At 42.5% G+C, this 17,305-nt stretch overlaps 1 protein-coding gene across 2 annotated transcripts in view; it reads left to right on the top strand.

Annotated features, from left to right (window-relative positions):
* The first annotated feature begins 1,622 nt into the window (after positions 1-1,622).
* The window catches only part of sorl1 (sortilin-related receptor, L(DLR class) A repeats containing), a 219,033-nt gene continuing 203,350 nt past the window's right edge, over positions 1,623-17,305 (top strand). For both annotated transcript variants that reach the window (XM_060943822.1, XM_060943821.1), the window contains exon 1: positions 1,623-1,906. In XM_060943822.1, coding sequence (XP_060799805.1) covers positions 1,646-1,906 — 261 coding nt within the window. In that variant the 5' untranslated portion in view covers positions 1,623-1,645. The remainder of the gene's footprint in view (positions 1,907-17,305) is intronic.

Here is a 17,305-nt window from a genome sequence, read left to right as displayed (position 1 = left end):
TGTGTGTGTGTATGGTGAAGGTGTGTGTGTGTATGGTGAAGGTGTGTGTGTGTATGGTGAAGGTGGTGTATGTGTGTATGGTGAAGGTGTGTGAATGTGTGTGTGTGTGTGTGTGTGTGTGTGTGTGTGTGTGTGTATGGTGAAGGTGTGTGTGTGTGTGTGTGTGTGTGTGTGTGTGTGTGTGTATGGTGAAGGTGTGTGTGTGTGTGTGTGTTTGTGTGTATGGTGAAGGTGTGTGTGTGTGTATGGTGAAGGTGTGTGTGTATGTATGGTGAAGGTGTGTGTGTGTATGGTGTGTGTGTATGGTGAAGGTGTGTGTGTGTGTATGGTGTGTGTGTGTGTATGGTGAAGGTGTGTGTGTATGGTGAAGGTGTGTGTGTGTATGGTGAAGGTGTGTGTGTGTGTTTATGGTGAAGGTGTGTGTGTGTGTGTGTGTGTGTGTGGTGAAGGTGTGTGTGTGTGTGTGTGTGTGTGTATGGTGAAGGTGTGTGTATGTGTGTGTGTGTATGGTGAAGGTGTGTGTGTGTGTGTGTGTGTGTGTGTGTGTGTGTGTGTATGGTGAAGGTGTGTGTGTGTGTGTGTGTGTGTGTGTGTATGGTGAAGGTGTGTCTGTGTGTGTATGGTGAAGGTGGTGTGTGTGTGTGTGTGTGTGTGTATGGTGAAGGTGGTGTGTGTGTGTGTGTGTGTGTGTGTGTGTGTATGGTGAAGGGGTGTGTGTGTGTGTATGGTGAAGGTGGTCTGTGTGTGTATGGTGAAGGTGGTGTGTGTGTGTATGGTGAAGGTGGTGTGTGTGTATTGTGAAGGTGTGTGTATCGTGAAGGTGTGTGTGTGTGTATGGTGAAGGGGTGTGTGTGTGTGTGTATGGTTGTGTGTGTGTGTGTGTGTGTGTGTGTGTGTGTGTGTGTATGGTGAAGGTGTGTGTGTATGGTGAAGGTGTGTGTGTGTGTGTGTGTGTGTATGGTGAAGGTGTGTGTGTGTATGGTGTGTGTGTATGGTGAACGTGTGTGTGTGTATGGTGAAGGTGTGTGTGTGTGTGTATGGTGTGTGTGTGTGTGTGTGTATGGTGAAGGTGTGTGTGTGTGTGTGTGTGTGTGTATGGTGGTGTGTGTGTGTGTGTGTGTGTGTGTGTGTGTGTGTATGGTGAAGGTGTGTGTGTGTGTGTGTGTGTGTGTGGTGAAGGTGTGTGTGTGTGTGTGTGTGTGTATGGTGAAGGTGTGTGTATGTGTGTGTATGGTGAAGGTGTGTGTGTGTATGGTGTGCTTGGGTGTATGGTGAAGGTGCGTGTGTGTGTGTATGGTGAAGGTGGTGTATGTGTGTATGGTGAAGGTGTGTGTGTGTATGGTGTGCTTGGGTGTATGGTGAAGGTGGTGTGTGTGTGTGTATGGTGAAGGTGTGTGTGTGTGTATGGTGAAGGTGTGTGTGTGTGTGTATGGTGAAGGTGTGTGTGTGTATGGTGAAGGTGTGTGTGTGTATGGTGTGTGTGTGTGTGTGTGTGTGTGTATGGTGAAGGTGTGTGTGTGTATGGTGTGTGTGTGTGTGTGTGTATGGTGTGTGTGTGTGTGTGTGCGGTTCCGCCGCTCGAGGCGCTCTTCCACACACACCCAAAACCACATAGACACGCGCTCGCGCGCACACACAAACAAACATGGCGGCGAGGCGGACGGGTACGATGCTCGTTGCGGGTCGCTGCGCGGTGTTTGTGCTGGTGTTGCTGGTTCCCTGCTCGCTTTGCTCCACGCTCCGGCTTCACCCGGACCCCCGGCTCATGCTGCCGCAGGACAGAGGCTTTTCCCTGCTCGGAGTGTCTGAGGATGTCCCGGAGAGCCGCGCGGAGCGGCAGCAGCAGCAGCAGCAGCGAGCCCGCAGGAGCAGCGCGGACTCCGCCGGCCCGAGGGTTTACGGACGGGTAAGACCAGTTTCCCTTTCCATCCGCGCGCGCGCCGTCAGTCAGAGAGGAGCGTTAACCCTCCCGCATCAGCCATCAGTCCGCCGCACGCGCTCCTGCCCTGCCTGCCCGCTCCGCCCCGGAGCTCACCTTCAGCCCAGCAGCGCGCGAGACCTGCCTGTCCTCCTCCTCCTCCTCCTCCTCATCATCCTCACACACTGCACACACCACATCATTTACTGTGAGGAGTGATGGATACTCTACACTCATGATGACTGACTGACTGATTTATCTGAGTTCAGGCAGAAACAAAACAAACCTCCATCTCTCACCTGTTCTCAAGTGTCAGATCAATAAAAACAACACAGCGATTAATACACACCTGATCAAGCAGAATAATCAGAGATCAGCCGAATCCGAATTAAATCCTGGGTGTTTTTTATCCCAGTATTATTAATTTAACAGCATGGAGTTGGATGTTCAGGTCAGATTGAGTTCTTAAACCAAGAGAAGTTGTTTTGCACCAAGCGGTGTATCACCGTGTAGAGTGGCGGCTACAATTATCGACACCTTAACCATCTTTACGCCGTTGCAAAAGTAGAAAAGACTTTCAATCCGTAAATTGTGCATGAATAACTACACAAACTTCCACTGGAGGAAAAAAAAAGAGTTGATTCCTGATTACTTAGTGTATCAGATCACCTGACACTGTTCCACAGTTATCAACACCTTTGTCTACAGTTATCGACACCGTTCCAAAATTATTAACACCTTTGTCCACGGTTGTCGACACCGTTCCAAAATTATCGACACCTTTGTCCACAGTTATCGGCACCGTTCCACAATTATCGACACCTTTGTCCACAGTTATCGGCACCGTTCCACAATTATCGACACCTTTGTCCACAGTTATCGGCACCGTTCCACAATTATCGACACCTTTGTCCACAGTTATCGGCACCGTTCCACAATGATCGACACCTTTGTCCACAGTTATCGACACCGTTCCACAATTATCGACACCTTTGTCCACAGTTATCGACACCGTTCCACAATTATCGACACCTTTGTCCACAGTTATCGACACCGTTCCACAATGATCGACACCTTTGTCCACAGTTATCGACACCTTTGTCCAGTTATCGACACCGTTCCACAATTATCGACACCTCTGTCCGCAGTTATCGACACCGTTCCACAATTATCGACACCTTTGTCCACAGTTATCGACACCGTTCCACAATTATCGACACCTTTGTCCACAGTTATCGACACCATTCCACAATTATCAACACCTCTGTCCACAGTTATCGACACCGTTCCACAATTATCGACACCTCTGTCCGCAGTTATCGACACCGTTACACAATTACCGACACCGTTCCACAATTATCGACACCTTTGTCCACAGTTATCGACACCGTTCCAAAATTATCGACACCCTTGTCCAGTTATCGACACCGTTCCAAAATTATCGACACCTTTGTCCACAGTTATCGACACCGTTCCACAATTGTCGACACCTTTGTCCACAGTTATCGACACCGTTCCACAATTATCGACACCTTTGTCCACAGTTATCGGCACCGTTCCACAATTATCGACACCTTTGTCCACAGTTATTGACACCGTTCCAAAATTATCGACACCTTTGTCCACAGTAATCGACACCATTCCACAATTATCACCACCTTTGTCCACAGTTATTGACACCGTTCCACAATGATCAACACCTTAACCATCTTTACGCTGTTGCAAAAGTAGAAAAGACTTTCAATACGTATGTTGTGCATGAATAATTACACAAACTTCCACTGGAGGAAAAAAAGAGTTGATTCCCGATTACTTAGTGTATCAGATCACATGAGACCATTCCACAGTTATCGACACCTTTGTCCATAGTTATCGACACCGTTCCACAATTATTGACACCTTTGTCCACAGTTATCGACACCGTTCCACAATTATTGACACCTTTGTCCACACTTATCGACACCGTTCCACAATTATCAACACCTTTGTCCACAGTTATCGACACCATTCCACAATTATTGACACCTTTGTCCACAGTTATCGACACCTAGATGATTATTTATAAAAAAAAATCAGTATGTGGTATTAAGTTAACAAAACATAGTTTTTATTTAAAATTTTTTACATAAACTTATATTTAATACAAAACATCTTTTATATAAATATATAGATGTGGGTGTTTACGTAAATAAGGAAGTAATTCTAATGTTTGTAAACAAATGAACTGATAATGTTTAACCTGCGTCAGAAAATCTTTGTTCCACTTTCTACCCGCTTTCTCAGTATTTTCGTAGATCACATTTTGTTCATCATTCATTGTTGTTTGTATTAATTTCTAGTTTTATAGTTTACTAATAAACGCCAACAGGGAATTGAGATTGTAACCACATGAACATCCAGGTCAAAGGTCGCGTGCCATTCCTCAAACCAAAATATAAAATGTCTCCTGATATTGTAATATGTGGTCGATATTTACAACAAACTGCAAAAAAAAAAATTCTGACTGGTATAGAAAAATCTGAATATTTCAAGCATGTTCCTAGTTTTATATGCTCGGAATTTAATTCTGCTCTAATTCTATTTATTGCAATTGGATTCCAAATACTCTATAAACATTCCATTCTGTTATGAATCAGAGAAAAATTATTATAAATCAGAGCACTTTTATTTTTTTAAAGCACTTCATCTACTTCAACAATGTTACACAAAGATCGATCCATAACAGTTGTAAATGTCCCTTAATTCCACAGGGTGTCGATAATGGTGGACACCGGTGAAAGTGATCACTATTATCGACACCTCACGTGATTCTCAAACGCGCGTTTAGATACAAAACGGCGACTGTCAAATGAAAGAGTAAGAAACAAAGCAGGTTTCGACGAGGAGATCATGAAATATCGGTGAATTTGATCAGTAAAAACATGTCCATGATCTTTCCACCATGCTCACCTGCGATGAGAACGTCCGGGTTTTCATCAAATTGCTGATTGTGATAAAAAAATTCCGTCTCAGGTAATGAGCTGCGTCATCAGACGACAAGATCAAAGGGCGAGGGCGGTCTTCCGGTTGATTGATTAACCAATAATAACTGTTGGAACTGAAACTCACTTTTGTAAAATTGTGTTTTATTGGTAAATCTGAAAAGGTGTCGGTAATTGTAGCCGCCGTTCTAGTGTGATTCACTAAAGGTGTGTGTGTGTTTGAGATCTCTCATGCTTTATTACCTCTGACAACTTTGTTGGAGATCATGTTTTCTCCTCTGTTTGTTTATTTTTGTTTGCCTGTTCCCAGCGTAACTCAAAAAGTAGTCAATGGATTTTGATCAAATTTTGAGGAAAGCTGAACCACAGGCTGAAGAACAATTGATTAGATTTTGATGCAAATCAAATATTTGATTTGGTGGCGGTATGAACTTTACCGAGTGCTCTTCTAGTGACCAACCTGTTGCTGTTCTGTGGAAAAGAGCGAACCTTATATCTTTGTTTTTGTTGATGCACGTCTGTGTCGTTTTACGGACATCACTATTACAGGGATGAGAATTTTCCGCCGATCGGCGGATTTCCGACTTTTTCAGACCAAAATGATCATTTTTGAGATCGATGTAAATCCGTTGAGAAATTTTCGGGGGGGGGTATGATTAACGATCTGTGGTCACCTTATAACGCAGACATCCCAAGTCTCCCGGAACTTCCGGGAGTCTCCTGCATATTGATAGAAGCGAGCAAGAGCGTGCGCGTGCAACATTAAGGTCTGCATCACGCATCTTAGAATGTGCGCGCGCGAGGGAGACTGTGTGCAGTGTTGCCAGATATTGCTGACGTTTTCCATCCCAAAATATGTTCAAAACCCGCCAAAATGCACTTAAAACCACCCAATGTGGCAACACTGCCTGTGTGCCTGTTCATGTAGCGCATGCCAGACAAAGAGCATCCTGATTGGGTTACTCAGCAAAATAAGCCAATCAGCTTTCAGTGTGGGCGGGCTTTTATCCCTTTCTTCGAGGACCGACTGGCATAGCAGAGAGAGAGCGCGCGCCCCAAAAAACGAAAGTACAAAACCCACTTCAGCTCAGATTACACAAAAGAATCTCCCTGTCTAATAATCTCCCTGTCTAATAATCTCCCTGTCTAATAATCTCCCTGTCTAATAAGGGTAGAAAATAATGACAGTTTCGCGCGATGTACTGTTTGCAGCAGTGGTTTCAGCATTGCCCATGGTGGCTTACAGTAAATGATTGTAAAGGACATGTTGAGGTGAGGAGTGTCATTTCATGTGCATTATATTTAGGTCAACAACAGGCTGTCATGAAAAGACCAAACTTACTGAAGATTTCCGTAAAGTAACAATGTATGAATATACATCATATATATCAAATACACGTCATATATAAGTGTGTATCTTTTTATAAATGAGGTTAGCTTGTCTAATGTAGCCTGTTGGGGAGAATCATAGTATCATATCTATATTTCTGATAAAATTTTAGGTATGATACCGTGTATAAAACTCCTCCTTATTGCTCATTTCCTGGGGGGGGAATTGCTGGGATGTGCCGCGCAGGAGCGTCTGCCCACATTTTTTTAGGCCGAGATGAACTTATAGTTTTTGATTTAAAAATTTTTTTCCAATTTGTAATGCCCATTGTACATGCCTGTTCTTTAACTCAAAATCACCATCTCGATCTTCAAATTGACCATATGGTATATGCATTACATTACACAACATCCTGTCCAGATAAAACCTCGTTAGTACACGCAACAGTTGAAAGGGAAGTGATGAGTGATGTTGAATGTTGCCTGCTTAATATGCAAGAGCTCCTGCTACCATGATAACATCAGAAGAAAGCTTAAGAGAATTATATGACAGAACTTTTTTCTGGTTTGCACTTCATTGTAAAGGATTAGAGTATTCAAAGACATGAATAGCTAAAATGCAGAAATATAACACTGTCGAGCTCGTTTATATTAAAAGGTGCATTGATTTTTCGAAATCATCAAATGTGAACTGATTAAAAACAAGTCTCTTGTACCATATTAATCATTTTCACCTGGGAGTCCACCAAGAAGGGGAATTTATTTCCAAATACATTGCAACTTTTTGCTGATAAAATTAATGGTTTTGGGGTAAAAAAAATAAATAAAAAATAGCCAAAAGTCATTAGCCCCTGGAACCCCTGGGCCCCGCCCCCTGGGCCCCGGGCCCCGCCCCCCTGGGCCCCGGGCCCCGCCCCCTGGGCCATGGGCCCCGCCCTAGTTTTTTCAGACTTTTCAAATATTTTTCATTCTCATCCCTGCTATTATCGAGTGTGAGGTGTAAACCTGACAGGGCATAAATGAGGTGAGTTCATAGGAGAATTATTTTTTTTTTTAGTTTTGTCACAACAACATAGCAGATGTGAATGTTCATGTTCAAATCCTCGTTTTCTTGACCCTCCTTGAGGTTTTCCACGTTTTGTGGTGTTACACACCTGGATTTGAAATACAGTTCAGTAGAATTGTATTCATGAACCTACATGAAAAACCATATTGAAGTGGAGGGGGGGAAAAACCCCAATATAATTTACATAATTATTTCCAAATCAAAAATTGCACAGTTGTGGGGTCACAAACATCTACAGGAGATGCTTCATAGCTAACAGCTCCATTCCTGGATCAGACTAACGACATCATCAGGAGGATACCGTACCAGCCAGTTCCGGCCCCTTATCCTCGACTGGTAGGACTGGTACGGCGGGGCTCCTCCGTGAGGAGGTATCATGCGTCGATGTTTCACCTAACGCTCCAACCATACTTGATCATCTCTTTTCAACCACAACCATCACAGAGCCTTTTCTACTTTACCTTGCACAGCTGTGATAAGCTTTCGGGTCTCTGTAGGACTAAAACAAAAGCGATATCTGAAGAGATTAAGTAAAGCTTTTTCGATATATCCCTTTGCACCAACTCCAATATAAGGGTATTCTACCTTCCAACCTGCACCCTTACAGTTCTCAATCAGTTCTCTGCATCTTCTTTCAGTATCGTTGATGATGTCTTCCCAACTCGCCGTTAGTTCCATAACAATCCCGATCTTCCGTTCTTCGTTCCATATAACAGTGTCCGGTCTTTTCATTGTCCTTATCAGAAGAAATGCCATAAAGTTTTCCAAGTCCACACGAATCTACCACTGTCCTTCCCATCTACCGTCCATCACCATGGCCTTGCGCCCGTTCTTCTTCAGTCCACTTGTTGTTCCAGCCTTCATGAAGTTTACCTTCTCCCACTTCTCCGTCTTTGAATTCTTTGATCTTGAGCTCCAACGTCACCTTCAATTTCGCAATTGTGAGTGTACAAGTATTCAAGGACAGAGGGGAGTGTCAATACTTATGGAAGGCACTCTGTAGCTTGGCAGCATTAGAAGAACCTCATTTCAAATTTCATCATCTTTAGTTATTTAGCTTAAAGCATTAAAACATGCGTTAACTATCATTTAAGTATTCAGTAGCTGGAGTGAAGCTAATAGACGTGTATGGAGTATTAGAATGAGGAATGTAAGTCTGGAACCACCAACTCGTACGAGGTTAATGGAAGGTTGGTTTGGCTGAGAAAGCACAGAGTCATGTGCTTTTTTAGAAGTCTTCTCCCTCGCCGTATAGGCAAGTCAGACCAGATTGCAAGAGGAATATTGTTCCAGTGAAGAAGATCCCAGCATTTTCACCTCGCATGCTAGATGAGCGACCATAAACGCTCCCACAGCCCACAAGTCACAACCAAGCAGCCATTAAAAACACACTTGCAGTTATAACACAGTAATTAGAATTGGCAATCATAGAAAACAGACCTGATGTGACTTTACAAAGCTTGGAGAAAGCTAATAACATTTAGATTTACTTACAGAAAATATTAGCACCCCGGTGTGATATACAATAGTAGTGAATCTCTTAATGGAGAACTGATAGCAAATTTTTTTATTATCAAAATTCTATTTATCTCATTTTATTAAATATCGGAATGCATTTCTGATCGCTATTTTGTCGCTACTATAGCAAGTTCTGAGTGTTTGAAATATGCTCTGTAATATATCAGTCCATATGTCAAAGCGACGGCCATAAACGAAATTCGTTGAGACCTGTGCGAGACATCGTAGGACGGAAGTAAAACGAACAGCGGAAATCAAAGTGACCGACATCCGCCAACGTTGTCAAAAGACGTGCCGCCCTCTTTCGAATGCTGACGTAATCAAGCTGGAAGTTTTGTTTGTTTTGATGGCAATCAGGAAAGTTTGAAAAAAGTAGGCAGTAATCGTCATTTAAACTTGTTTTTGTGCAATACTTCGTTTGGAAAACAGTTTTCAAAATGGCGGCACTGACACCTGGCTGACACTTGACGTTTCGAAGTCTCGCACAAGTCTCGTGAAGATCGCGCGGATAAGCGACGCCTGCCGTGGACCAAACGGACTAAATTCAACACGGCTAGAAACCGAATAGGCCGATAAGTATAATATTTAATTGCAGTTAGTTGCCGATACGAGTCACGATATAAGGTTACTAAAACCGGAAACGTAACTGAATAACACGTTAATTAAGAAAGCAAGTTTAAAAACGACTTCAGTTCTCATTTAAACAATTTAACTTGATGAGGACTTGAATAAATGAACAGTCAGTCAAACCAGTTACACTTTTTTCCCCCCTCATGCAGCTCAACCGTTGGCTCTTAAGTCTTACAGTATTGTCTTCTGACTGTACGGTCATAAGACACACAGCACATACCTCATGAAATACATCCGTTCTAAATAAATAACAAAAGCAGTGAATAGATGTCGTGGGAGGAAGAGTCCCAGAATAGTGTACTGCAAAGTAACAGTTTTAGCTGGTACCATTTTTAAGCAATAAATGTAAGGAGAAATCCAATGGAATGACTTGTATCTTTCACTGTGCAAGAGATCTAGTTTATAAATACTTTTTTTTTTAATGTTTATGGTTTGCACTTCCTTCATTAGGGCAATTCCATGTAAATGTCAACCTCACCATGCAAAAATAAAGCAACATGTAATACATCAAAACCACTCCCAGAGATATCACCTAGGCCTGTATTTTACAGATGTGAATAAGTTGAACCAATTTGTAACCAAACTAATATGTCACAGTCAGTCTTTCTTTCTTATAATGTAAAACCCAAGCTAAAATCAACTTTGATCATGTACAATTCTATATTATTGCCACAAGCCACAGAAATGTATGCTAAAATCCACAAAACAGCAAAACAATAGCCATCCTAAATATTATTTAAGAACTTTGATAGTTTTAGCTGATATTTAGAGAGTTTTTCAAAGGGTTATGGTGGTTAAATTGCTGATTTTCTAAACATATGCCATGTCTATTTCAGACGCGTCACATCCATAACGGAATTTCGTCACATCCATAACGCTGACTTTTCCTTTCGAAACTCTGCATGAAATACAAAATATTTTAAACAAAGATTTTTTAATATTCACCTTGGACCCCTCTATCAAATGGATATCTCCATTTCGACATTAGGTTTACAATTTCACAGAGTTTGATAAAAATGTACAGTCACCCAAGAAAAGTGATACTTTTTCTGTCACATCCATAACGCATCTTTTATTGGCGTTTTCTGGCATGCCCTAGATGTACTATGGGAATTGTTCTTGTTCTATCACTTCTCCGGTATGGAACAGCCTTAAAATATGCAACACCTGTTTAAATACTGGGAGACAATAAAACATGCACTGGGTCATTTGTTGCCATTTTGAGTTCAAGTGTCACGTCCATAATGCTGGAATTGCTCATTATTAACAATTCTGTTTTCACTTTGATTAGCAGTTTTATCCTCAGTGCCATGTGGATACTGGTGCCAATGAGAAATCATGTCTTCCGAAAGAAAGCGATGCAGCAGGGCTTTAGTCTTGTAGTCTGTTCATCCGTCTCACCTCCTGATATGTAAAACTCGGCTCAAACAGATCCAAAGCTTAAATACTAAAGACCGCCATCAATGGTGTTTGTCATCTCGTAGATTGCGAGTCTAACATTTGCTGTTTCTACTACTATTACATTCGAGTTCTGCTTAATGAGTTTGAATCTCATTGGAAAATGGCGAGCGAGAGAAGAAGCTGTTCTTTTGTTTTTTCGAAGCTAACTGCTTCATTGAAGACCGGTTGTGGAAAATGTTTCTCCTCTCTTTCTATGAAATGCATGCTCACTTTTCTCAGGAATAATAAAATGCAGCACCGGTTCAATGTAAAGACAGTTAATGTGTTTCAGGATGGACTATTCCCACCCGACAGATCTCCCCTATCACACAGGGAGGGCGGAGGTCATCATGCGCTTCCTCTGAGGCATGTGATGACCACCAACCAGTGTTGTAGTCGAATCACTAAACCTCGAGTCTAAGTCCACTCTCGAGTCCCCAGTGATCAGGTCTGAGTCATTAAAGAAAATTTCAAGTCAAGTCCACTATTGATCCGAGTCGAGAACAAGACTCCAACCGTACCATTTGACGGTGGCTGTTTCAGCACCAGTAACGTTAGTTTGTTCCTGAACATGACGTATGAACAGGTGAATGTGCTTCTCTTTGTCAGGGAGTGTGAAGTATCCTGTCAGATATGGTTGGGAGACGGATGTAAGTGCAGAAGGTGTGTTTATTAATACAAGCGAAGATGGTAAACAATCCAGAACGGCAGGCAAAATCGTAAAACATTGAAACTGCGAGGCACAAACAGGCTATCGTAGACTCAGCAGAATCAAAGACGAGAAACAGGAAATCAGGGATCAGGAACCCAAACAAGGAAATAAGGCTCGGTAATGTATAAGCAATGCAACTCAATACTTCGCAAAGTAAGTGCGTTTTCAGTTTTTATATTGGCGTGCTGATTGCGCCTTAATCCTGTGCAGGTGCAAGTCGTTTACAGCACGCGCATGCTGTCCAGAGCGTGCCCAAGAGTCTATCTGATGTGCAGGTGTTGACACTCTTGCATGAAATTATTACAAAAATTAATGGAGATATAAATATCTTATGTCAAATTATTATGGCATGTTCCAAAAAATAAAGGGCACGAGTCGGACTCGAATACTACAAGCCTGCCACCAACCACATTTTATGCAACGTTAGGGGGCGGCACAACACACTCGGAGGAAAGCGCCAACTTCCATATGCCTGAGCTACGGAAAGCTTCCACCTCACCCAGAAACTTGCCAAACTCCCAGAGGGCATCAATGATCGCCTGATGACACTTCAGCTCCCACTTGGAGGCAAGAAGAACGCAATGTTGATTTAGTGCTTCTGGTCCCATAATAGATGAAATGCATCGCCGAGGCCCAGAAGAAACGAGCTGCGTGGAAGACTCAAACTATCAAATCAAGTCGAGTTTATTTTTATAGCGCTTTTTAACAATCGACCTTGTCGCAAAGCAGCTTTACAGAATTTTAATGACTTTAAACATGAGCTAATTTTATCCCTAACCTATCCCCAATGATCAAGCCTGTGGCGACGGTGACAAGGAAAAACTCCCTCAGACGACATGAAGAAACCCTGAGAGGAACCAGACTCAAAAGGGAACCCATCCTCATTTGGGTGATAACAGATAGCATGATTAGAAACTATCACCACCCCTACTATAGCACCTACCCACACATGCGTACCTTCAAAGCCCAGATTGGCCTCACCAGTCACCTCCGGACCCACAACCGACCGCCACCCAACAAAATGAAGTCATGGTCATCTTCGACCCCAAAGGACGAACATCATCATGTCTGAGCTCATAGACACCCGTGATTGGCTAGCGCCGATGTAATTGACAGCAAAGAGACAGTATGCCAATTTTGCTCTCTTAGGCTCCTGGCAACATGCCTTGGATAGCTGTGAGATCATCAGGATTTGAGCTTGCCATCTCCAGATTATAGGGTGAACGCTTTTCTGCTGCTCCACTCGGGAGCCCTGTAAAACTGGTCAGTGTGGGTAGAAGACGCCGCTATATATTATTATATCTGCGTATCCAAGTTTGATAACTGACCAAATGATTGGCATAGCAAAATGTCTTGGCGTATGAGGAGCGAGACAGAGAGCGAGAGCAACAGCAAGAGCGAGAGAAGGACTGAACTCATAATTCAGCACAAATTCAAACTTGTGTGTTTCCTTCAGCATGAAGCAAAACAGGAAGAACCTCTTTAGTGACAGTAAACAAACAAAACAGCTGACAGACTCTGACCGCTGCACACAGGAAATCCTTCATGAAGTGCTCTCAGAGATTTGCATGGAGCTCGTATAAGTCACTATGACTCTGTATTATAGATTTTCAGGATGTTTTGTTGTCTAGCTCTTGCCTTCATCGCCTTCGTTGTATATTTGATTTGAACTACAGTGCTCAGTGTAAATGAGTGCACCCCCTTTGAAAAGTAACATTTTAAACAATATCTCAATGAACACAAACAATTTCCAAAATGTTGCCAAGACAAAGTTTAATATAACATCTGTTTAACTTATAACGGGAAAGTAAGGTTAATAATATAACTTAGATTACACGTTTTTCAGTTTTACTCAAATTAGGGTGGCGCAAAAATGACCACAAAAAAACTCCTACATCTAGTACTTTGTATGGCCTCCATGAGTTTTAATGGCAGCACCAAGTCTTCTAGGCATGGAATGAACAAGTTGGCGACATTTTGCAACATCAATCTTTTTCCATTCTTCAACAATGAGCTCTTTTAGTGACTGGATGCTGGATGGAGAGTGATGCTCAACTTGTCTCTTCAGAATTCCCCAAAGAAAATAATTTCTTTACACCACAAAGGTGAAGGCTACAAGAAGATCAGCAAAACTTTACTTATCAGTCAGAATACTGTAGCAAAAGTGGTACAAAAATTTAAGAAAAATGGAACTGCAACCATCTCACATGCCCCTTTTCCACCAAAGCAGTTCCAGGGCTGGTTCGGGGCCAGTGCTTAGTTTGGAACCGGGTTTTCTGTTTCCACTGACAAAGAACTGGCTCTGGGGCCAGAAAAACCAGTTCCAGGCTAGCACCAACTCTCTGCTGGGCCAGAGGAAAGAACCGCTTACGTCAGCGGGGGTCGGAGTTGTTAAGACCAACAACAATAACAAGACCGCGAAAGATCGCCATTTTTAAGCGGCGAGAAGCAGCAGCTGTACAAACGCTAAGTCATCCATTATTGTTGTTGTTGCTGCTGCTGCTTCTTCCGTGTTGTTTTTGCTTTGATATTCGCGCCAAGGTTTATGTAAACGTAGCGACGTAACTGATGTATACAGCGACGTAATGACGTGGCTCCGCTTAGCACCGCGAGCTATGGAAAAGCAAACTGGTTCTCAGCTGGCTCGCAAGTTGAACGGGTTGTGAACCAGCACCAGCACTGGCCCCGAACCAGCCCTGGAACTGATTTGGTGGAAAAGGGGTAACAGAGACGTCCAGGTCGTCCACGGAAGTTAACACCTCGACAGGAGCGTCTTCTGATGAGAAGGGTTGAAGAAAATCGGCATGCAAGTTCACTGCAGTTATCTAAAGAAGTAGAAAGCCAAACTGGGGTGACTATTTCCCGTGACACAATATGGTGTACGCTGCAGAGGAATGGCATGCATGGATGCCATCCATGAAAGAAGCCTCTCCTAAAGCCCAGGCACAAAATAGCCCGCCTAGAGTTTGCCAGGGCCCATGCTGACAAAGATGAAGACTACTGGGACTCGATACTCTGGAGTGATGAGACCAAGATAAATGTTTTTGGAACTGATGGCTTCAAAACTGTATGGCGTCACAAAGGTGAGGAATACAAAGAAAAATGCATGGTGCCTACAGTGAAACATGGTGGTGGCAGCGTCCTTATGTGGGGCTGCATGAGTGCTGCTGGTGTCGGGGAGCTGCATTTCATTGATGGCATCATGAATTCACAGACGTATTGCTCTATACTGAAAGAGAAGATGCTACCATCACTCCGTGCCCTTGGTCGTCGTGCACTTTTCCAACATGACTAAACACACATCTAAGGCCACTGTTGGATTTCTGAAGAAGAACAGGGTGAAAGTGATTCAGTGGCCAAGTACGTCTCCTGATCTGAACCCAATCGAACACCTATGGGGAATTCTGAAGAGACAAGTTGAGCATCACTCTCCATCCAGCATCCAATCACTAAAAGAGGTCGTTGTTGAAGAATGGAAAAAGATTGATGTTGCAAAATGTCGCCAACTTGTTCATTCCATGCCTAGAAGACTTGGTGCTGTCATTAAAAATCATGGAGGCCATACAAAGTACTAGATGGAGTAGTTTTTGTTGTGGGGTGTACTCATTTTTGCACCACCCTAATTTGAGTAAAACTGAAAAATGTGTAATCTAAGTTATATTATTAACCTTACTTTCACGTTATAAGTTAAACAGATGTTATATTAAACTTTGTCTTGCCAACATTTTGGAAATTGTTTGTGTTCGAGATATTGTTTAAAATGTTACTTTTCAAAGGGGGTGCACTCATTTACGCTCAGCACTGTTTCTTGGACATCGTGATGTATCAGTGTGATGTGAAAAGTCCCTTATAGATCCAGATGCAACTATTTTAAGTCCAAATAATAGAATTTAACCAAACAGAAAAGACTGACTGAAGATGCGTCCACTCTTCTATGACAACAGTATTATTCACTACCAGTAAGTTTCTGCTTCATCTTGTGGTTTCATTTCTTCACTGCTTTTGGTTTTCTCAAGAATCTGTTCCCGGTAGGCCCTCACTGACGACGCGTTAACACTTGAGCATTGTTTTGACACGTGCAAGTATGAAAAGCAGCTAAACGGAACGATTCACATCTCTTTGTGATTCCTTTAAGTGTTTTTCCAAACAAAACCTCAGTCAGGACTTTCCACTGATTCACCTGATAAATAACTGCTTTCTGGGAAGCTGATTGAAAGTAAGAAAATGAGTCCTTGAGAGAAACGTTTGGGCGAGACGGGAGAGAAAAAAAGCCGTTTTAATTCAGGCACTTGCGCTAGACCTGTTTTGTAAATCTCCCATTCTAATTAAATTTAATCCTGTTTTGTAATTGTTCTCCATTTTTCTCAGCTGCTACGTTTTAGCCTTTTATCCCTGGAAGGCCTTCACTCATATACAGATTCCAGGTTCCTCTGGAAAAATCCCAGCTCGTAATTTCCACGCAGCGTTACTCTTGGATTGGGGAAGGGTATTGATTTTGGCTGGAGGATTGATTCGCAGTAGGGGTCATGAATACTAATGTGACAGTGTATTCTTAAAGGAGAACTGAAGGCAATTTTTTTTATTATTATCAAAATTCTATCTCATTTTATTAAATATCGGAATGCATTTTTGATCGCTATTTTGTCGCTGCTATAGCAAGTTCTGAGTGTTTGAAATATGCTCTGTAACATATCAGCCCATATGTCAAAGCGATGGCCGTAAACGAGATTTGTTGAGACCTGTGCGAGACATCGTAGGACGGAAGTAAAACGAACAGCGCAAATCAAAAGTGACCGACATCTACCGACGTCGTCAAAAGACGCGCGCGCCCTCTTTCGAATGCTGACGTAATCAAGCCGGAAGTTTTGTTTGTTTTGATAGCAATCAGGAAAGTTTGAAAAAAAAAAGTAGGCAGTAATCGTCATTTAAACTCGTTTTTGTGCAATACTTCGTTTGGAAAACAGTTCTCAAAATGGCGGCGCTGACACTTCACGTTTCGAAGTCTCGCACAAGTCTCGTGAAGATCGCGCGGATAAGCGATGCCTGCCGTGGACCAAACGAACTACATTCAACATGGCTAAAAACCGAATAGGCCGATAAGTATAATATTTAATTGCAAGTAGTTTCCAATACGAGTCACGATATAAGGTTACTAAAACCGAAAACGTAACTGAATAACACGTTAATTAAGAAATGAAGCAAGTTTAAAAATGACTTCAGTTCTCATTTAAAACAACAAAATGAGTGGTTTGGGATGATGTGAACCAGTTCACAAGGAAGAATACGGACCGGTTGTGTTTTTTTTTTTTTTAAACGTTTTGGCGAGTTTTTCATTCATACGTGACATTATGATAAATAATGTTTCTATGCTAAAGAACTCGAGGCTTTGCTTATTCCAAGAGCCGTATAGGACCGGATAAGGATCTGAATCATGGACAGGAGCTGTGCTTGTCTCTAAGGGAAGGAGTTCTGGTTTTGTGTTAACTTTAGTGTTTTTTTTTTTTACCCAAAAGGATGAGCGCGGATGGACGAAAGCCCATGATAGAACCCTGAAAACCTAAAGTGGGTGGAAGGTGAGGAGATTTTATTGACGTCCTACTGAGAACACAGTGTGTGTGAGATGAGAGGAGCCAGTCAAAACACTGTTCAGGCTTTACACACGGTCAGACCAACCAGCTTTCTGTTCAAGTGTGTCACAAGGAAAGAAAGAA

This window comes from Neoarius graeffei, chromosome 17 (assembly GCF_027579695.1).
Source record: "Neoarius graeffei isolate fNeoGra1 chromosome 17, fNeoGra1.pri, whole genome shotgun sequence".
Classification (NCBI taxonomy): domain Eukaryota; kingdom Metazoa; phylum Chordata; class Actinopteri; order Siluriformes; family Ariidae; genus Neoarius; species Neoarius graeffei.
The sequence above is the reverse complement of the archived record's forward strand: the minus strand, read 5'-3'. Positions and strand labels throughout refer to the sequence as shown.